The sequence below is a fragment of the Catharus ustulatus genome, chromosome 2 (genome assembly GCF_009819885.2).
Source record: "Catharus ustulatus isolate bCatUst1 chromosome 2, bCatUst1.pri.v2, whole genome shotgun sequence".
NCBI lineage: Eukaryota > Metazoa > Chordata > Aves > Passeriformes > Turdidae > Catharus > Catharus ustulatus.
In genome coordinates this window covers 117,882,388-117,905,705 of record NC_046222.1, presented here as the reverse complement: position 1 = coordinate 117,905,705, position 23,318 = coordinate 117,882,388, and the positions used below count along the sequence as shown (strand labels likewise).

The 23,318-nt window shown below is 43.2% G+C and overlaps 1 protein-coding gene across 1 annotated transcript in view; it reads right to left on the bottom strand.

The window, feature by feature from the left end:
• Positions 1 to 8,421, bottom strand: part of LOC116992749 (amine oxidase [flavin-containing] A-like) — a 34,857-nt gene extending 26,436 nt beyond the window's left edge. The window contains exon 1 of the mRNA XM_033052684.1: positions 8,299 to 8,421. Coding sequence (XP_032908575.1) covers positions 8,299 to 8,344 — 46 coding nt within the window. The 5' untranslated portion in view covers positions 8,345 to 8,421. The remainder of the gene's footprint in view (positions 1 to 8,298) is intronic.
• Positions 8,422 to 23,318: the final 14,897 nt, after the last annotated feature.

Below are 23,318 nucleotides of genomic sequence, written 5' to 3'. Positions count from 1 at the left end.
ATCTCTGTTGGTCCCACCTCTTTAATTCCATCCTGGTGAGACTGAAGTGCACCAGCCCAGGTGCTTCCACAGGTTTGTCTGAAGCACTTCACAGGTCATGAAGCCTCTGTGCTTTTTGTACACAATTAACCTCTAACCTGACTGCATATTTACCCTTCATCTTCTCCATAACTTGAGTTTTAAGACTTTTATTGCTGTTCCAGTATCATGGACAGGACTGATGGGCTTTAAGGTCCCTTCCAATCCAAACCATTCCTTAGACACACTATTCCAGGCCAAAAGGAGCACTGGGCTCAGTGAAATGAAAACACTGCAGGTCTGTTGGTGTGACTGTGGTGCAGACACTCCTGTCACAGCCTGTGGCACCTCCACTTCCCCTGAGTGTAGCCCTGAGATAAAGCTGGAAACCTCCCCAAATCACTGGACAAACTCCTTCCAGATATCCCCCTAATCCCAGGAATTAGAAATGCACTGCTTGCCTCAGCGAGATGGCAGGAGCCTGCCAAAGCCATGCCTCGTTCTCAGTATCTGGCTGTGGAAATTCACTTATGTGAAATGAGAACAAACAAGGCGAGACATCCTCCACAGGGGTTTCTATGGAAATCTCACCAGCAGCTCCCCTCCTCTGAAGATGCCATGCAGGAAAGCTCTGCTCCTATTGATTTTGCAGTGCTATTAAGGACTCAGAATTGCTGCTGCTACAGATCATACTGGGGCTGCTTTCATGCCAGAAAATTGTCATAATCCTGCACAAGCAAAGCCCTTGAAATGCATCAAACACTGGACATACAGTAGAAAGGGAAAGGAGAGAGGGAAAGGAGAGAGGGAAAGGAGAAAGGCGAGAAAGGGAAAAGAAAAAGGAAAGGAAAGGAAAGGAAAGGAAAGGAAAGGAAAGGAAAGGAAAGGAAAGGAAAGGAAAGGAAAGGAAAGGAAAGGAAAGGAAAGGAAAGGAAAGGAAAGGAAAGGAAAGGAAAGGAAAGGAAAGGAAAGGAAAGGAAAGGAAAGGAAAGGAAAGGAAAGGAAAGGAAAGGAAAGGAAAGGAAAGGAAAGGAAAGGAAAGGAAAGGAAAGGAAAGGAAAGGAAAGGAAAGGAAAGGAAAGGAAAGGAAAGGAAAGGAAAGGAAAGGAAAGGAAAGGAAAGGAAAGGAAAGGAAGGAAAAAGAAAGGAAAAAGAAAGGAAAAAGAAAGGAAAAAGAAAGGAAAAAGAAAGGAAAAAGAAAGGAAAAAGAAAGGAAAAAGAAAGGAAAAAGAAAGGAAAAAGAAAGGAAAAAGAAAAAGAAGATTAATTGATCCCAACCTGCAGACTGCAAGACTTGAACTTGATTCCAGAGGAGTTCTGTAATGTGGAAAATAGTTCCCTGTTTGGTAGGGAAGTGTTTATAAGAGTAGATTTATGTGAATAATTCCAAGTTGCCTCAATACTGGGTTAGTACAGGGCATATGAGCAGAGATGAGTTCTACAGCACAAACAGTGAGAGTTTTAATAAAGTTACTTTATTGGAAATGTCCTAGTTATTGTTTAACAGTATAGAGTTATACTTTCCAAAATTTAGGCTCTGTAAATACAGAATATTCCTTCATAAAATCCTTTTAAATCCACCCTACTGTACACAGCATGGGATAGCCACATTGTGAGAAAGATGATTAACTCATTACAGTAGTGTTCTAGCAAGCTTTAATTGAGGAAATGGGGAAAAATCTTCCTGTAAAATCCCTACATTTTTCTGATCTTGAGAGGGGGAAAATTTTAAGACTTCTTTTTGCTCATTTACACCAGTAAAATAAGAGAATTGGCAACATATCATTATTAAAGTTCCAATGTAATGCCATTCTAATGCTGTGATTATTTTTACTGTTTCATTGATGGGAAACCTAACTTTTTCTAAACACAACTGAGTAATTAAACATGGCAACCTTAAAATTAGCTCTTTTTTTTCCAGTAGAAATCCCTTTGGCAAGTAAAAATGAATCTGTCAATGAGAGATGCAAAACATTTATGCCATGACCACAGGGTAAAATCTCCCTTCCTCATCTCTTTATTCTTCTCCTGTAACCCTGATTATCCTTTCATTGGAATTTTTGTGTAAAGTTTTAAAATACAGTTTAAATGTGCTCACAGTTGCATCAGATTGACCAGAGAAGCCACTAATGGGCAACAACACACAGAAAGCTGAGAAGAAAAGAACTGTTTCCTTTCACTGCCTAAGGATTTGAAGATTTTAAATTGCCTCTGAAAATATTTTTTAAAAAGACAACAAAACCAACACTGCTATTAATTCAGTATCAGCATCTTAAATCCACACAAAACAGCAAGAATGCACAGTGTGGATCACAAGTCTACATTTATTTCTATTTCAGTGTTGCCTAATACCATAACATCACTAATTTTCTACTTGTCATGTTTTATCTTGCCATACTTTCTTTCACATCACTTCTTGAAGAATGCCCGCTACTGGAGAGAGATTGAGTTTATGTATTTTGTGATTTTTAGGTAAATGTATTTAATTTCTTTTTCATCAGTACTTTTTCCCTTCTAGGAAAAAAAATACAAACAAAAAAATCAAAACACCCCACTTGATTCAGCAAAATCTTAACCAAAAGAGAATAAATATTTTCTATTACACTGTACATTGTCCAAATGAGACCAAGCCACTTACTGCTCTCAATGGCATCACTGTCTAAATGCTTTCTACAGATGCAAGCCTTGTTCTGAAGGGCACAAAGACAGTTTCTCATGGACAATACAGAAATACAGTGGGCAGGAAGAGGGAATTCTAACCCAAGGATGAATCCACTCCTTCACACACACCCACTGGGATTTTTCATGTCCACAGTTTCTTGCAGTAAACATTCCTTCCCCAAAGTAATGCCCTCCCCCAAAACAAAGGCAGAAAAAAGTTAATAAATAAAGCACAGGACTGGAAATGAGGCACCTTTGCTCCCATTACATATTAAAATAAACATATTTAAATGATGATGGCTTGATACCACCTAGTAATGGAAACAACTGAGGTAATTACACACATTTATGACTATTGACAATTTTTTTAGTCAGTCTTCTGCAAAAAATTCCTGGTTCCTAAATGGTGACCTTCAACTAAAAAAGTATGTGAAAAAATGTTGCTGCTAAATTACGATGGATGTCATCACCACAGATACCAATAACATCAGTGCTGGTATTCCCAGAAAAAACATAATGCCTGTCCCATGCCTGGCTTTGTTATGTTATGGTATTTTTAGGGATCTGTCCTAACTATTTGGCTATTTCTTTCACTTGTTGGGACAAATAACACTCATAAGACTTCAGTAGCAAAACAGCAGAACACATTATGAAGAATGAGACAAATGGAAATTGGTAGTTCTGCTTATTTGCAATTATTGTAAAAAGCATCCATTACACTTTGTATGGGCTTCTGGGAGTTTTACTCCTGCTGTAAAGTTTTTGTCATAATGACAGTCGGCATGCTAGGAGTACATTGGGAATGCAGAGATCTGTGAAACATTGTTATTTATTTCTGCATCCCCAAAATGGTTTTTAGGAATCTCTGGTACTAAATGACAATGTTGTCACTGATTATCAGCTTTCTGGTTGGATCCAGAAAGAAGGAAAGAAGGAATTGGGTAGATGGAGCCCAGCACAGGGCAAATGCAAAGCAACAAACAGAGAATACATTTTACGAATCAAATATTACATTCCTATAGGTCAAATCCCAGGTAAACACAGAAGTAACAGCAGGGAAAAACAAATCTATTGAAAACTACTCCAGACTTAGACAGGTCGGACTGATTCCATCTCACACCAACCGCTGTGTGTCTGACAGTTTATCTGACACCACCACCCACCAGCAGCTTGGCGTGCTGTCAAAACAAACAGGGCACCATACAACAGAAGTTGTGCTGCCAGGATGGCAAGCAAGGAAATCTGCATTTCCTCATTATTCAGTCTCTCACTCCGAGCCCAAAGCCAAGGCGTAGGTAGCTCCAGGGGTAAGGCTGTCGATCACACGCTGTGGATGCCAACACAGCTTTTCCACAGAGAGAAAAACATTCAAGTCTTAATAATATATCATATGTTTGATTTCTATATAAAGACTAATCACTGCTATTTTTACATCCCAGTTTTTCCTACAATTTGTGGCCCTTGGACTCCTCCATAAGTGCAGCAGAAAACAGTTCTGTTTCCTGCACATGGCTGGGAAATCTCAGCTTTGATTTTGTAGAACCAAGCAATCTCCTTGTTTCCAGATAAGAGCAAACACCCTTTTCTGTGGAAATAAGAACTATCCATGTCAGCATATTCTAGTCTTGAGTGTAAGATTCAATTATGTCTGTTTTTCCCTTGTGTTTTGTACTTGTAACACAATGTGATGAAATTTCTTCCAAAAGGTATTACATTCAAGAGTTTTTGGACTGCTCTGCTTCTGGACATACTTCTCCATATCTGCTGCCCTTCTGGTTTGCATTATGTAGACAAACATTATTAATTGTCCATGCAATCTTCTCATAAACTTGGCTTCCACACAAGGTGAGGCTGGCATATGAATATACTCCCATGAAAAAAGTTAAGGTATTTTGTTTACTTATTTTTTTCCCCAAACTTGGAACTATTTAAGCTTGAATTTTCAGGGTGTGTTTTTCAGGGTGTGGTTTTTTTGTAATTCTTTTCTGCTGGAAAATCTTGGTCAAAATTGACTATTTATTTCTAAATGTCTAGGGAAAACACATTCTTTGATTTTGAAAAATCATGGTTTTTTAAATTCCTATTTTGAAAGTTGCAGCAGCAACTTGAGATTTGGCAGGGAGGGAACCCTGACAACATAGCACATTTTGTTATCCATGTGAAAATATGCCCCAGTAAGGTCAGTTAGAAAGTTTTAAGAAATTACAGGTCACAGCAGTCATTTTTCAGCTCTGACAAGCTGAAATATCTGAGGTTTCTGTGAAAACTCTCTGAGCACTTAATGCTGTCCAGCTGTTAATGTGCCTGAGGAGTGACTGAACATCCAGGATCTCCTCACAACATTTTGTGCCATCAGCTTGCTGGGTTCAACAAAAACACAATCAAGTAAAATTAATCAAGTCAAAATCAATCCAGAACAACACTCTTCAGTTCTGGAGAAAATGCTATAAATAGAAAATGGGAGCAATATTCAAGCCATATAAATAAAAACTCCCTGTGGGTTTGGGGAAAGTCTTTAACTTCAGGTACCAGTTTATTTAATATACACGGGTATAAAATGCTGTAATTAATATTAACTGTATTACAGGGGACATTATCTATTAGGAGTGACACACACGTGTGCCTGGGGCTTGGACTGGCCACAATCCACGTTTTCAACATGCAAGCCCAAGTGGAAAGAGGAATCTATCCCAACCTGTGCAGCTCCCTCTCTGGAGGGCTCCAAAGGCACTTCCCTGATGCAGCCTGGACGGTTTGAGTGCGATCCCATGAGCAGGAAAATCTCAGAGCTAGAAGCCAGCCAAGCAGAGATTTTTTTCCAAAAGCACTCTTTGCAGAAGATCCCTCCATCCCTGGAGTGCAGCTCCCTACAGGCAGAGTGGATTCTGTGTCCCTGGAATGACCACACTGTGGTGTGCAGGCAGAGGCCAGGAGCGTGGATGAGGAGAACATTTCAGACATTGCTCAGGAATTGCCTCTCAGGACCATGCTTTGCTCTGAGGAATAGACAGTTCCAGAGCTGCCTGACAGGATTTGAGCTCCAGTTCACAAATATTGGACATGTTATTTAAAAGCCACAGCATCACAGCTGTGAAGTTCACACTTACGAGAACAAGCACCTTGTCTGTACCTCATACAGATTTCATGTATTTCTAGTAAAGAACTAGTTTATCCCAGTTTCCTATCCTCTCCTGCAAGAACCAGGGACTGAGAATTAAAAATACAGTAGAAGGAGAGGAGACAGAAATCTCAACAGATGAGTCAACTGCAAATTCAATTTCAGAGATACAAGCAGCAAGTCAAGACTGGAGTCAGAGAGACGTCCACGGGAAATCCTGTCCATAGTGGAGCATGATCTATTATGTATTCCACCAGAAGCAGAACTCTAGATACTGATTACTTTTTTTTTTTTAAGACCAGAAAGCAGCACTGTCTAAGCTCTTGCAGAACTGTGGTGTAGGCATATTGGTACAGGAATGGCAGTGACAGAGAAGCTGTGAGAAAAGCAAAACAGACCAGAGGTTTATCAGTTTAACCCCCAGCTATGAATGGCAGTGCAAAGATGGATTAATTATTAAATAAGGCATTTATTGTTTATTTTCCAATGGCTGTTGTCTTAAAACAATGCCTGTTCTAATTCATAGCAGGCAAACACCAATTTCTATGCCACTGGTATGGGTTTTCCATTTGCATGAAAAATGTTCCTGTACCCCAGGAGTGCTGTGACATGTTTATTTGTCTTCCTCATGCCACCAACCAATTCTCAGGGATTTTGAGCACCATGAAATTTTCTGCTTGGCTCCATTTCAATCCCCACACCAGATTTTGGTCCAAGGTGTAGGTATTACAAAGTAACTTATTGTTTTTGTGCTAGTGAGGCAAGATACCACATCTCAAAGCATTTTCTGAAACACTGCAACAGGTTGGGGACCTGGAGGAAAGAGGCACCCTGAAGGGAACAAGAGCTTCTCAGTGCTCTAGAAACCATATTCAGAGGATGTCACCACCAGCTGCACACAAACTGGTGGTAATTCCCTAAGGACACTGTGTGAATTACAGGAACCCTAAGGATTGAATAACCAAATGTCTCATGCTAGCAGGAAAATTACCAGGCATCTGGTAAAACTAAAAAGCAAGGAAATCTAGGTCCACAGTCTTCCTTTCTGTTTAGTGATGCTATAGATTATTTGCATATTTACATATTCACAAATAATTATTAAACAATTGTTGTTCTTTTAATAAATGAAATAACATAATTATGTAAACCATTTTATGCATTAATTCACTGCAGATTACACCAAGGGAAAGCCTCTGACACCTTCTCAATACTAATAAAACCTAACTTTACCCACACCAATAATGGCTGTAATATCACTGAAGTCACAAAACTCAGCTTTTCTGAATCATTAGTGAAGTAAGGAAAGCTTGGACCTGGCCAAAGGTGCCAACACAAAATTGACCCGAGGGACAGCCTAAACACTAATTTTCTCCAACACAGCAATATTTTCATTGTAGGTAACACAGAAATAATTAATTAAAGGGGGTTTTTAAGCATAAGGATGAGGGGCCATGATGCAATTGCTGGTGTCCAAGTAAATGTAAAGAGTATTTCGGGAAGGGTTGCCTGGTGAAATGTGAGGAGTCCATGGCACTTGGGGAATCGGGCTGCCTCTAGAACAGATCTTCTCACAGCAACAAAACCTAACCTGTAGATACTCCCAGATATTTGTTCTGCAGCATTTTCCCAAACAAAACAACTGCCACCGCTGCGTGGGCAGCCTGACACACGCCCGTCAGAGCACATCCCTGCGGGGATGCCGCAATGCCAGCCTGGATCCCAACCCCAGCCTGGATCCCGATCCCAGCCTGGATCCCAATGCCAATGCCAGCCTGGATCCCAATGCCAGCCTGGATCCCAGTGCCAGCCTGGATCCCAATGCCAGCCTGGATCCCAATGCCAGCCTGCATCCCAATGCCAATGCCAGCCTGGATCCCAGTGCCAGCCTGGATCCCAGCACCAGTCTGGATCCCAATGCCAGCCTGGATCCCAATGTCAGCCTGGATCCCAGTCCCAGCCTGGATCCCGATCCCAGCCTGGATCCCAGTGCCAGCCTGGATCCCAACCCCAGCCTGGATTCCATTCCCAGCCTGGATCCCAATGCTAGCCTGGATCCCAATGCCAGCCTGGATCCCAGTGCCAGCCTGGATCCCAATGCCAGCCTGGATCCCAATGCCAATCCCAGCCTGGATCCCAGTGCCAGCCTGGATCCCAATGCCAATCCCAGCCCGTATCCCAATCCCAGCCTGTATCCCAATCCCAATCCCAGCCCGTATCCCCGCGCCCCGCTCGTCCCGCACCTGCGGGCTCTGCCCGGGCACTCTCCTGCCGCCTCCCTCCCGACGGGCACCAAGAGCCAGGGCGAGGAGCGGGGATTTATCCCGCACGGATCACTGGATCCCGTCCCTCTCCTCCCGAGCGCTCCTGCAGCCCCCGGGCTCTGTCCCGGCGCTGCCATCGCCACCCGCGCACCGCCCGGCCCCGCCGCCGCTCCCGGAGCGCTCCCGGGGGATGTCCCGGGGGAGGCCGGCGGGGGCGGCGCCGTTCCCCCCCTGGCTCACCGGAGATGCCGGCCCCGATCACGATCACGTCGTATTTCTCGGCCATGGCGCTGTCGCCGCTGTCCCTGCGCCGGCTCCGGCCACGGCCGCGGCTCCGTCCCGGCCCCGCGCTCCCACAGCGCCGTCCCGGCCCCCGGCCCCGCCCCTGGGCGTGGCCACACCGGCAGTGAACCAATGGGCGCCGTCTGGGGGCGGGGCCTCGCGGCCGCGCCCTGCCCGGTGCTCGCTGTGCGGCCCGACGGGGAGGGATGCTCGGGAACACGGGAACACCGGGAACACGGGAACACCGGGAACATGGGAACATTGGAAACACCGGGAACACGGGAACGCGGGAACACCGGGAACACCGGGAACACGGGAACACCGGGAACACCGGGAACATTGGAAACACCGGGAACACGGGAACACCGGGAGCATTGGGAACACGGGAACACCGGGAACATTGGAAACACCGGGAACATTGGAAACACTGGGAACACCGGGAGTATTGGAAACACTGAGAACACGGGAACACCGGGAGCATTGGGAACACGGGAACAGCAGGAACATTGGAAACACCGGGAACAAGGGAACACTGGGAACACGGGAACACGGGAATACCGGGAACATTGGAAACACTGAGAACACGGGAACGCCAGGAACACGAAAACACCGGGAACACGGGAACATTGGAAACACTGGGAACAAGGGAACACGGGAACACTGGGCACACCGGGAACATTGGAAACACCGGGAATACCGGGAAAAAAGGAACACTGGAAACACCGGGAACACGGGACCAAGGGAACACAGGGAATACCGGGAACAGGGGAACGTTGGGAACACGGGAACAAGGGAACACCGGGAGCACCAGGAACACTGGGAACAGTGGGAACACCAGGAACACGGGAATACTGGGAACATCAGAAACAAGCAAGTACTGGGAACACTGGGAACAAGGGAACATGGGAACATGGGAATACCGGGAACACCGGGAACAAGCAAGCACTGGGAACACTGGGAACATCAGGAACAAGGGAACACTGGGAACACCAGGAACACCAGGAACACCAGGAACACCAGGAACACTAGGAACAAGGGAACACCAGGAAGAGTGGGAACAAGGGAACAAGGGAACACCAGGAACAAGGGAACACCAGGAATGCCACATCCTGGACGCGCATCGCTCCCGGTTCGGTGCCGTGCGCTCGGAGGATGGAGCTGGCGGCAGCAGCGTGCGCGGTGCAGGGTGCAGCGAATGAACCAGCCCACGCTCCCTGAACCCCACGCTAGTGACCCACAGTGACTGCAGGAAGGAGGAGATCATGGAGCCAGAGGTTATGGCAGCCTGCCAGCCTCACCTCCCACTGGAATCAAGTCATACTTGATCCATGAGCGGGGAACAAGGGGTTAACCTTTCCACAGACACATCTTCCCAAAGGCAATGCCTGGAATAATAATTGTTTGTGGATTCTGTTTGTTCCTAGCTGCTATTACTGCTCTGGAATGCAGGATGGTTGTGCCAATCCTTGCCATGCGTTTTACCGTTTGTACAGATTTTATTGCCAAAGTGTAAATGTCATTTCTGTGGAGTGGTAAAACTAGAGAGCCTGTCCATCCTCTTCCAAGTAAGCACAGGAGACCTTTACAATTCCACACAATAACAGGAAATCCTAATGCTGTTCATGTTGAATATTGGTATAGGCTCTGAGGGTTGCCCAATTCTACAATCATATTCCATGCCTGGGCATGACAAATGAATCCAGTGAAACTGCAATACTTCTTGTGTTCTTGGAAATGAGTCGGTTTTCTGTCCTGCAGAGAAAATATAAGACCTTTGCTTTTTGTTAATTGTGCCAAATGAGTGAGATGTAGATCTGTTAGTGTGAACCAGAGGAGGGCTACATAAATGTTTGGAGCATCCCTCCTATGAGGAACATCTGAAAGAGCTGTGATTGTTCAGTCTGGAGAAGAGAAGCCTCTGGAGAGACCTTATTGAGGCCTTTCAGTACTCAAAAGGGGACAATGAGAAAGATGAGGACAGACTTCTTAGCAGGGCCTGTTATGGTAGGACAAGGAATAGCAGGTTTAGATTAAAAGAGAGCTGATTTAGGTTTGCTGTAAAGAATTTTTTACAATGAGGGTGAAACACTGTAACAGGTTGCTCAGAGAGGTAATGGATGACCATGCCTGTAAACATTCAAGGTCAGGATGCTCCCAGCAACGTGGTCCAGTTGAAAATGTCCCTGCTCATTGCAGGGCGAGTGGACTGAGTGAGCTTTAGACCCTTCCCAACCCTTCCTGAGCTTTAAACCCTTTAAACCTTTAAACCATTCCCCAGAACCGCCATTCAGTGGTTCTATGACAGCAGTGACTGAACGCAGAAATATTGATAAATCACTGAGCAATGGTGCAGGAGACAGGATTATGGATCTTCTTCACTAGTAAGAACAACAATAAGTACTTCACAAAGAAGCAGAGCAGAGCTCAGTAAGTGTGCTGCAATATCTGCAGCCACAGAAGCACCAGACACGGCAGAACAACAGATCCCTGCTGCTGTGGGAGATCATCTGCTGACACAGAAGCTCATTATCACTGTGATTGCTGCTGTTCCCTGCCAGGGTGAAGGGAACACAACAGGAACAGAGCAAGGCTGTGAGAGAGTGGTATGGATTCTGAAACAGAAAACCTAATGTACCAACACCCACTTTGTGCTCAGAGGGGAAAACAGTCTCTGTTTCTCAAGGGAGATAAGGACACCCACTCCCACAGCTCTGGGCAGGTCACAGGGAATCTGACAAATAAAAAACGTCACCCAGGGGCACCTCCCTCATAATTCAGAAGCGAAGTTTGGAGGAAAGCAACAAAAACATCCTTTGTGATAACAGTAGGAAACTTGTGTGCATCTAGATAACTTGGTGATAGATAAGCTTGCCAACAAATCTCCAGTGCTAAAAGGAGCCATAAGAGTCTTGTGAAAGGGCAGTGGAGACTGAAGTGGTTCTACCTAGAGCAGCTCTAATGATGAGAGATGATATCCAAGTGTGAAGTATACAAATTGTTGGCTCAACCATTTTAGAAAAGACTGAAAAAATTCCTGAGGGGTTGCCAAGGGTTACCTTGGGCTTTGACAGATTCCAGAGGTAGCGATGCCTGTCAGAGCCACGTGAGTGCTTAGTCCTTGGCATCAGTAAGAGCCCTCAGAACAATTCTCTCCCAGTTCAGACATCAAGGATTTGGAGGAAAAAAATCCTGAAGACTTGCTTGAGAACAAAACCCAATAGACTTGCTGAAAATGCAAGAAGTAAGGAAGGAAAAAGGTGATGTGTCATATTGAGAGTGATCCTCCCCTTCTACATGTGATGACCACGTTTTGAAAAGAAGATTTGAAATGTGTCAGAAATCAACAGAAATTAAAATTACGCCAAACCTTACACTAAAGGAAATTCCAAGCAGATAAAATTTTATTTGGAAATAAATCAATTATTGCTCAGAAAGGAGAGTTGATTAAAAAGGAAATGCTCACCAATGGGCCCTCTTTGTTATGAAGTATAAAAAACAAAGGAAGAACCTAAAAGGATGAAATAGGAAGCTTCTGTTGCTGAAACCATTTCCTAGCAATCTCTCTTGAGCTGATTTATGTCTGCCTCAGTGATTGATTTGCAGCAATAATTTGCTGAGCCTGCTGAATGTGCATGATCATAAATGTGAAGGTATAGAAAGTCACAGACATAGACTTTCAAATTAGCCAGGAAAAAAACACTGAAAGTTGCTGAGAAATACAGTGGAATATCAAGAACAAAGCTTTCACTTGAGATCATATCTGTGTCAGCAACAACAAAAAATTGTTGGGTAGCCCCAAGAATGGGCAAAAAATGGATGAATTTATTGATCAAAGAACATGAAGAAAAGTATCCAAAATTAAGTGGCATCACCAAGTCCTTTATTGTACTACCAGTGCTTTGCTTTCAGTTTTGCCAGCTACTGATGTGAGGGAATCAAACTTCTCAGTTATGCCATGAAGAGTCACAGTTCAGTGTTATTTTATGTCTGCTCAACACCCCAAATGATGAATAAAATCAGTCATAATCGTTGTGAAAGACACAGATATTTTGCATTCCTTCCTGATTTCAATGTTACTTATTTTGCCAAGGCATCCAAAAAATAGAATGCAAACATAGGGAAAATCTCTTGCATTAAAATAAATTGTTTTTGTAAAAATTAAATATATTATCTGTTGTACACATATGTTTGTAGTACAGGGGTTTTAGCTATTTATTTTTTTTATGAGTATATTTTGAAAGGTAAATAGAACATAAGTGCTTCAAGTGAAGAGTGCATTATCCCTAAAAGACTGATTGTCATTATCAAGGCCATAATTACCACCACTTAACCACCTTTAAAGTCGTGTAATTCTTGTATCTTAATGATACCAACAGAGCTCCTCTAAAGTACCCTAGAACCTGTCATCTTCAGTGCTGCTGTCAGCTGAAATTTTTGCCATTACCTCGTCACGTGTGCTGATTAGCGCTCTGCTGTGCACGCACAAAGATGAGCTTTGCAGGCAGCACCAGAGCCTTTTGCAAAGCCTAAATCATAGAAATTTGCATTCACACACATTTTAATTCTGGTAATTATAGGGTTAGCTGTCTGGGTTGCATCAAGCTGAAATGTGTAAAAATGTGAAAAATAAACTCCCCCAAACATCAGACTGAGTAGTTCTGTTGGGAGTCCTTTTGTGGGGCGGCAGGGCAGATGGTGTGGAGCAACTTGAGAACTCAGCTCTAGGTGATGCTGTATTTTCTAAGAGCAGTTTTCTATTTTGGAACACTATCTTAGATTGTCTTAGGCTAAATTTAGGGTCAACAGGTAATTCATATGGCTAATGATGTTTATAGATGGTGGTGTAGCACATGGTATTTGGACAATGTTGCACACCATAAGTAGGGAAAAAAAGTTCTATAAAATGTTCCAAGCTTTACAGTATTTTTCTCTGAAACAAATTCCAAACAAACAATGGTAGATCATTGTCTTCAAGGGTTTTGTGCAAGAGGAAGGAGTGAAAATGTGTACTCACTAACAGCAAGGAAGGGGTAAGCCAGCCTCCTGCCCTAACCAGATCCAGGGCTTTTGTAGCTTGAATGCACTGAAGGATGGAAAAACCATAGCCTCAGGGCTTCAGGGTCTGAAAACCCTCAGAGTAAATCCTTTTCTCTTTATATTGAGTTGGCATTTTCTGTGGATCCAGTTTGTGTTTGTTGCCCCTGTTCCATCACAGGATGCCCGGGGTATTTTTGTGTTTTGGAACTTCCCCTGTTGGAGGCATTTCAAGAAGCATTAAAACCATGACATGTCTTGAAAGTAAAACATCATAATACCATGCCCTTGGTGACTGCCTTAGGGAATATTCCTACAATCCCTTCACCTTTCTCTGGTCCCCCAAATACAGAGTTATCCAGATTTTCTGGAATGGTCCCAGGGGATTCACAAACAGGTTGTTCTTCATGTTGTCAAAAACTGGTTAGAATAAAATTGGTAAACTGTGGATGGCATTATTGAGTATTAATTTTTTTTTTTATAGACTAGGATGTATTTCTCAAGATAATTTTCTTCCTCACATGTATATTCAAAACCATCTCAAAACCATCACCAGTCTGATGTTGCAGAACAGTCTTCACTGGTATGAAAAATGGGTTTGTACACTGTCCTAGTTTGGAGGACAGGTGTCTGCTGAGAAAGGCAGGAGCTTCTCTTTGAAATGGAGAATGTAAACCCCCTCCCTCCAAATTACTATAATTTTGAAATCAAGGGGCTCTCAGGCAAAGATATGGGAATTAGGAATTACAGTTCTTTACTAGGGAAATTAAAACAGAAATACAGTACTACAAAGAAACAAACCCCAAACCCTGACACAGTCAGAGTACAACCTGACACCCGTCAGGCAGGGTGTTGGCAGCAGTCCCATTCCATGGTGGCTGCATCCTCCTGCAGTGACAGATGTGGCTCAGTTGGAGCAGTGCTCCTGTACAAGGTGCAGTTTCCCTCCGGAGCTCCAGTGGTGATGTGGAGAAATCCGGTTTTCCTCTGGAGTCAGTGGAGAAAGGGGCTCCCTTAGTGTCCCAAACCCTCTGTTTTTATCTTGGTAAGAAATGTTGGGCTCTTCCCCCTGGCTGGAGCAACTCCCAATGGGATGCAGTAATTTTATCAGTCCCACAGTGGGACTCAATGGCCATGAGCAGAAAATGACTGGCTGGAGGAAGGATGGGTTGTGAAAAGATAAAGAACAATGCCCTGCCTGGTATCAATGGATGGCCCATTAGCAGAATATCTCCCGTGGAGATAAGGATCACTGCCCTTACCCTCAACAGATAGTGATAGAACAGATACCTTTTATCACACTCTGTATTGTAACCCAAGACATACACAAAGATGACTGTGGCATTTTTATTCATCAATGTTCATTTTTACTGGCATGTTTTCAACAGTCCTCATGCTTCCTGACCAGCTCTTTCTCAGGCACTGTGCTGAACTCTAATCAATGAATAAGCACCTTGAAGCAAATTATCATCACTCATGGCTATTAGCATTTGATTAGTTCATTTTGCCTTATAATCACAACCAGGAATCTTCTTTCTGATGCAGAAACACAGACAACAAAAATTCACTGCCTTTGACCCTCTCCTTGACCCATGTTTCCCTCTTGTTCATTTACAGAGCATCCCACAAACCTCCTGGTGCAGTGCCTGTCCTGAGTGCAACAGAGTGGCAGTGGGACATGGAAGGGGATGAGGGGAGTGGGATGCTCTGAGCCAGCCCCCAGCACTGGCAGAGCTCCTGCTCTTCAGTGATGGATTCATGCAGGACCTCGTTATTCGCTCTCCATCCCCTACACAGCTCCAAAGCTCTCGGATGCAGAAGGCATCATCGTGTGACTGCACTGCATTTGAGGGCCTGGAAACTTTGAGCAGGGATATAAATATTGAAAGGAAGGTGTCATGAAGACAGATCCAGGCTCTTCTTGGTGGTACCAAGGACAGAAGTCAATGCAGAAAATGGAAGAAGTTCCATCTGAACATGAGGAAGAATTTCTTTCCTGTGCAGAGACCAAGCACTGGAACTGATTGCCCAGAGAAAGCATGGAGTCTCCCTCACCGGAGATATTCCAGAACCCTCTGGACACAATCCTGTGCCATGTGCTGTGGGATGTCCTTTCTTAAGCAGGGGGTTTGAACCTTCCAGCCTGACCCATCCTGTGATTCTGCAGTGGAGAAAACTGGAACTGCATGTCAGGAGTTTCCTTAAAGCCATGATGGAAAGGTCAACTACTCTGACTTCAATGCCCCTAGGTAAATAAATCTACTAGAATATATTTAAAACATTAAATCAAATTTCAAAGTGCTCCTCTATACCTGGGAACAGAAAAAACAAAACACGAGCTTGAGGCTTGCTGCCTCAAGAGCAATTCCCTCAGCTACATCAAGTGAAAGTTTCTGCTCCCCCAGAGAAACCTGTTATGTACTCACTGGATGAAGTTTAGCTACCTCAAGATGCCAAAAGATATTTTGGCTCTACAGAAATGTGGAATAAAATTTTAAGTACTTTTTAGCCACCAAAGAATTACATAAATATTTTATATTTTTTGCTAGGATAGCATCAATTATTTAGTTTTCCAAAATATTTCCAATTCTTTATTTTATTGTGTAATTCTGTTTTGTGTGACCCTTTGGTTCGGAGTGAGGAGTTTTCTTCCTGGTATTGGAAGACAGGAACACAATGCTCCAGGACGTGCAGGTGAAATGCATTGAGCCCATTTTTTCTCCAGACTCAGCCTTCCCCCACACACAGCCTCTCTAAAGAAAACAATGATTTTTAGATGTCTGAACCATTTCATAGCTCGTCAAGTTCCATTACAGTGGCAACAACAGATTTCAGAACACCTCTTGACAAACATCTTCTGAAGGCAAAATGATCACAAAATGTAATTGTTGCCTTTAAAAATGTACAATCCCCCTGTGTGGGAGTTTTTTTTCAGATGTGAAAGAAACATAGCTGCAGATACATCTCCTGCAAACAAAATAAATAGAGGCAATTCGAGTTAAAGTTAGCATGTGTGACTAAAAAGATTATTCTGGTAACTCTTTCTTAATCTCTTTAGCTCTACTTTTTCTCTTTAATTATGTGCATTGGTTCAAATGCCAGTGTCAAGACAGACATGAAGTCTTTTCCTTTCTAATTTGTTCTTCATGACTCATTTGCCTTCAAAAGGAGTTTATTGTAATCACTATGGGATAAAATATAGTCACTGGCTGCGGTAATAAGGATTTAAAAAAATATGTATATGTCTGTATTGGCTTTCAAGTTGAAGAAGCCCTGAAATGTTTTTAACAAGCTTAAATAAAATAAATCCTTCAGGAACTTTCAGCTCCAATATGAAGTCAGTAGGCTCTCCTGAACTCCTTCATCCCATCTTGATGGGGGGGAAGACCTTACTGGGCAGCACATGTGGTGCTTCCAATGTGTCCCAATAGCTGCCAGCAGATTTCTGCAAGACTTTTGTCCAGAAGTCATGCAAAGACCCCAGGAAGAGGTGACAGCAGGAGCAGCCATGGCAGAGCCGCCTGAGCTCTGGAAATTGGGAGAGGTTTCTGTGCCATCTCTCCTGGACTCAGCCCCTCAGCAGGGGTGGGTTTAACACTCAACCTGCACAGTTCAGGTCTCTGGCTCTCACTGTGTGCCAGACTTGCCTGCTGGTTTTTCTGAGGGCAGGCTAAATTGACTTTATTCCAGTCTTAGTTTAGATTTGCCCAGACTCCCTTTTCAGGTTTTAGACCCCATGTGAATGCAAGCACCTTCTGACCTTTGGAGGGGAGAGGGTTGGTGTTGCACAATGTGTGACCCAGCCAGGGAATGGGACTTCATGTGAAGACCTGAACTTTGCTCAAGTTTTTAAAGCACTCAAAGCAAATTTATAATGTACAGTGTCATTACTGCTATCAAGTTTTCTCTGTGCCCTTCACCACCATCCCAATAGCAGATAATTTTTATGCATCAGGTTTTAAAATGAACTCTCAGTGGTATTAACTAAATGTCCCTTTAATTACCAGCTCCATAAACGAGTGGCTTGTATATAGCTCAGGGATTGCTGGTATCATTTGAGGTTAGATCAAAGCTTGTATAAGAGATAACAAAAACCTGAACATAATGCTACCTTTGGAGATCAAGGATTTGCTGTAGATCACAAAGCCTGGCTGCAGCTCGAGTAGGATTTCAGAAGCAGAACTGCCATTATAGGCATATGGGGAGATGAGTGGAGATCATTAGTGTAGACATCGAAATAGCAAAGAAGATTTGGCCTGGGAGAGCAAAAAAGCCTGGTAGAAACATCAGCAGGAATAAATAATCCACTTACAGGCATCAAACTCCAGCCAATAACAACAACAAAAAAACATCAAAAAGCTTTGCTATAACAAGATCAGAGAAATTTGTCATGGCCTCTCACTGTCTATCAGGTAAAACAGCATTGGGAAAGTACAGAAGCATCCAAAAAGAAATTAAAGTTGTTCTCCACTGCAAATCCTGCACAGGACGCAGTGAACTGAAGCCATGAGCACAATTTCACCTCTCTCCTAGATAATTGACTGCTTCACTGAACACCTAAAACCCTCAGCACTCCTCCTGAGAAGCAAATTTAGTGCAGAGGTTTGGGAGCTGCACGACCCTTTCTGCCAGCCCTCCTCTCCCTGCAGCATTCCAGTCCCGAGTCCCAGCAGGTTCAAATCAGTCCCACACACACAATTCCCGTCCTCTGACAGGCAGGTGAGCTGAGAAGGGACAGAAGAGCCATTCCCAAGGTGCCATTTCTTCTTTTCTCTAAAGTCCTTCACTGAATGTTATCCTGTAGATGCAGGATATTTTCTAGTGTGATCCAAGGAATCACATTCTTGTAATAATAATGTTAATTACTATTTTTCTTTTTGCAAACTCAAACAGGGAATATTAGATCCCAACGTTGTGCTCATTCCTAAAACTTAGAGGGAAGGGCATCCTTTTTCCTCACACAATCACTCAAATTTGGATGAATAATTATTAGAAATTAGAGCAATGAATTAGTAGATTTTGTAATTAGATTAATGATTTGAACTAGGTGAGGGATTAGCAGCTGGAAGAAAATGAAAGTTAAGTAACTACATTAAATTTCAGCAAAATGGGTTAAAAAGTGTAATGCTAGAGAAACTTGTATCTCCATCCTGAGACATGGAATTATGGCACTTATTTCTATGGGTTTTCTAGCAGCATTTTTAATGTCAGCTGTGATTAGAGGCAATTAATACCACACATTTCCTACCTTTAGAACTGAACTGCTGAAGCAAAGTTACATAAAGAAATTAAAAAATAGTAAATAAATTGGTTAAAGTTATATTAACGACAATTTTTAGTAATTTCATTGACCTGTGGTGTAACTATACTGTCTCAGCAGTATTTATGATAGTAACTATTGCTTATCTGGTGATATCAAACCTTCTTTAAAATAATATTGATTACTTCTGCTTCATGCAACTTAGTAATATATGAAACTTCTTGACTGCTTCAGAGAAAGAAAGTCATAATCTGGATCTCCATTTAAAAACCCCCTCAAACCAAAAATAATCTCTGACCAAGGCTGTCAATGTGCTTCTTGTAAAAGAAAAATAACTGAGTGCACCCTGTGATGAAATCCATCAACGCCACCTTTTGCAGTTTCTCAGAGCTCTTTTAGCAGTTGTAACCACCAGCTTCCATAAAAAATAATAAATAAAAATCCAAACAGCCCCAGAAGGGAAATGGGAATCCCTGCCTACACATAATTTCTTGATTAATTTCTTCTTAATAACTGTGGATGCAGCATTCACCTGCAGAGAGCAGGCAGGGTGAGTCTGCAGAGCTCTCAGGGTGTTCCACAACACGAGCAGAGCAAAGCAATCAAAGTTCAATTTGCAGTGCCAGGGCAGCAGAGAGGGAGGCAGGAGAGCTGCTCTGCCTGAGCTGCCTGCTCCTTGCCCTGGTGATTTATCTCCAGCCAAAATCCCAGCACAGATGTGACATTTGCAGCAGAGGGAGGCAGCTGTGCCTCTGCATTTGTGCTTTTGTCACACACTCCAGGACAGGGCTGCACTCCTGGTGCCAGCACAGGTGCCCAGACAGGGTGGCAAAGTCCTTGCTGTCACCAGCCTGTGAAGATGCTTGTTCCTCCACAGGGCTGGTGATTTACCAAGATATGAGTATTGGTCTAATATTGATACTCGACTGTGATGGACAAAAGACTCTCTAACAATTTAAAGTTAGTGAGTGAATGTTTATTCAGCACTGGCAGCAGCGTGGGGTAGCCCCCTAACACACACTGTAAAATTACAGGTGGTCACAGAGTCTATTTATTGACAAAAGGTTTAAATAAATACATATTCATAATACCAGCCCCTCCCATCCCCTGCTTCCCATGGTAATTAGCTTGAATGGCTATTAAGCAGTGTGGTTGGCTTCTTGAATTAAGTCTGGGGTCGTTTTTGTGGGGAGGGGTCTTAGAAGGAGGAAGTAAGGTGAGTCTTCCTCGCCCTGACCTTTTTTATTAATGACAATACAAATGGCTTTCGGGGCAACTCCAGTTTTGCAAAGAATGAGTTTCTGGTTGCAATTGTTTGTGTTCTTTGGACTAACTACCAGTTTCATCCTTTCCCATTGCAAGCACAGCTAAGCAAACATAAATTGACAGGCAATCAATTATTTAAGTTTCAGGTAGCTATCTCAAGCCAAGTTTCTTCTAACTTTTAACTAAAATCCTAATTTCTTCAAGATTAGTGTTTCACTGGGAGCGTGGGAAGCAGCAGCAGGTAGGCTGGCAGGTACCCTGTGCTGCTGAGTCACTGGAAAAATGCATTGCCTGCTCTCCCTCCTCTTAATGACTCATTTCAGAGATGGGGTGATCAGAGCAATTTTCCCAAATTTTTGGAGATATTTCTGAAGGAACTGTTAAAGTGGTTTTCAATCTTCTGAGCAGTGTTATGAGCCACAGTGTCACTAAGAGTTCAAACCTCACCTTACACCTGTGAGGGAAAAACACACATGGGAGTGCACGTTTACTTTGTGTTGACAGGACTGAAGGCACCTGGTGCCAGTCTGGACAGGCACAGCTCCATCAGCAGTGTCCACTGTGAAGGTGGTATTTGCACCACTTAATTAGTGGTTTAATTAGTGCAGTTCCTTCTGTCTTCACTCAGAGCCAGCATTAAAAACACAAAGGAGATGAATTTTCTCGTGTTCAGGCTTGGTTGTTTATTAAATATTATCTAAAATACAGGAAGTTCATCAACACTTCTAGCTACCAGCTAAAAGTGAGCAAAATGGAGGAGAATCCAGCTGCTACAAGGTCTTTTAAAGCTGAACAGTCCAATAGAGAATTAACACCTGTATTATTTATACTTTTAACCCAATAATCAAACTCCTGTGACCGTCAGTGCAGCACTGACTGACCAACCGAAAACTACAACCTGAAACCATGAAGAAGAAGAAGAAAGCTGAACACCAAAGGGAAACAACACCCAAAAACCTCTACCTTGTCCCTTACCTATTACTATGCTATAAACACCCCAAATTTAAAACCCTTCCCCATGTGAAATCACACACTTCTGCTTAACTACACACCTGTGACTTTAACTCCATCACTCAAATTTGGAGTTTTCTCCAAGGCCTCAGGTCACAAGCAGTGTTCTCCAGGGGGTCAGTGCCAGAAAGCACAGAAAGCTCAAAAATCCCAGGCTTCTGGGATCCAATAATCCACAGGGCTGCTCTCCCCAGGAAATCCCTCTGCCCACCAGTGCCATGGGGGCAGCAGGGACAGGGGACAGCAGCAGGGACAGGGGACAGCAGCCAGTCCAGGCTGACAGGATTTCTCCCCTGGGTTTGGGAGTGGAGCCATCTGGCTGTGAGGAATGACTCACAGCACCTCTCCCTGTGTGTCTGCCATGCCTTCAAAAGGGACTGGAAGGACACAGAGTCTCCAAAAGCTGGTTTCTGCCCCTCCTGAGGAAGATTGTGACTTCTCCACCTGCTGCAGAGCCTGGGGGATGCAGCAGTGCTCAGCCAAGACAGGAGGTGAAAGCACCATCAGCAAAAACTCTGATTGAGGCTCTCACTTCTTCTGTACTCTGATTTTCTTTCTGGACTTTTTCTCCTTTCTACATGACAGAACCACCTGAGACAAGTTCCTGCAGCTTCCCCACCTCCAGCAATTGGGGGTGCTTGCCTTGCCTAATACAGTGCCTCAGTGTAAAGATTATTTCTGTGTATCAACTGTACAGGGCTTAAGTAAGCAAATATCTTATTTGATGCTCTTTGGATTTTGACTTCTGGCTGGTTTGAATTTTACTAACTTCACTTCTCTATCAGAAGGAGCCTACAGCAATAAACAATTCATTGTGTTTGCTCTCCAGTGTGAAAGTACACTTTCTGAATTGTGGGAGCCTCCTGTATGTGAGGTTTCATATCTGCCTGAACTTTTCACCTGCAGGATGTTTTGTGTTTGCAGGCATTGAAGTTTGCACAGTGGTGAATCATGGAGTCCTTTGAATGGAGAGTTTTACCTCTTCTGCAATTTGAGTGGCTTTCAAATATATTTCTAAAGAAATAATACCTAGTGTTTTTGGTTGGTTTTTTTATTGAGAAAACCTTTATGTGGTGAGGGAATGACTATGAACAGGAGATTTGTGGAAAGAGAATGAATAAACAAAGGTATAATAAAGTATTAGGTGTACAATTCCTGTGTATTTGTGGGCTAGGTCGTGTGTATTAGTGTGAATCACTCCCAGAACACTTTGTTATGTTTTCTATGTTTTTTCTATGCCTGTTTAAACCACCAGCTTGTGACACATGCTTGTTGTAATTTTAATAGCTCCCCTTTTCTAGTGTAGGTTTGCCATCTCATCAAAGTTCTGGTATGTCTGAGGTGTGCTGATCACATCCAGATCTCTTAGTGACTAATCTGATGGGAAATAATCCCATTTATTAAATATTCTTCTATCAGGATGGTGCTGGATCTTTTTATCTTATTTTCCACAGAAGAAAACTATCTGCTCGTGTGCTATGCCATTTAGATATGCAATTCATGCAATTTAGATACTTGTGGAGTGAAACATATTGATTATTTACATGTTTGTTTGTTTGTTTTCAGAGAGTTTTCCCTCTGCTGGGAAAAAAAAAAAAGCCACTGTGTGGTAGCCAAGGGCAAGCAAAACAAAATGCAGACAAGGGTGACAGAATTGTTCCTTCCTAACAGAGCAGGTGCTGATCCACAGGATGTGCTGACTTCCAGGGTCTTCCTCTCCAAGCCTGGAGAAAAAGCTGGATCTTCTGCTTGCATGGCTTTAACCTCCTGTACATGAAAATACATTATTAATTTATTTCTAGGACACCATAACCAACAGCATCCCTCATTGTCAGGGCAGGCAAGCAGGGAGTGGCTCTGAGCACAATGCAGCTCTCTTGACTCATCTAATGAGAAGTTTAGGTTGTCAGTTCAGGGAAGGGAGGGTGTTTTTCACAGGCAGAATTCATTCAGCTTAAATTGCATTTAGAGGTAAATGCATGACAATAGTAGGCAATATTAAAAAAAAAACCAGGAAAAAATAAAAACTTTGCTTTGGAGAAAACAGTAACTGGAAAGGAAATGACATGGACCAGATGAGCTCCTGCACAGCATGCAGGGCTGCTGTCCCCAGGTTCACTGCAGAATGTAGAATGATGACATGCACGAGCACAAGAGACAGGATCAGGGCTCCTACTTAGGTTTTTATGCACTTCAGTGCTTCTTTGGCATAGCTGAGACTTGCTAAAGGAATTGTTGTGATCCCAGGAGAAAAATTTCCTGTTCTATCATCCCCAAGACAGATGTGCTGACTGTATTTGTTCCCTCTGGGAAATTCCCTCCTGAGCCCATCGCTGAGTTTGTCTAAATGAAAAGAGATCATCTGGATTTTAGTTTGAGACATGTGGACAGCTCAGGTGATGATCCA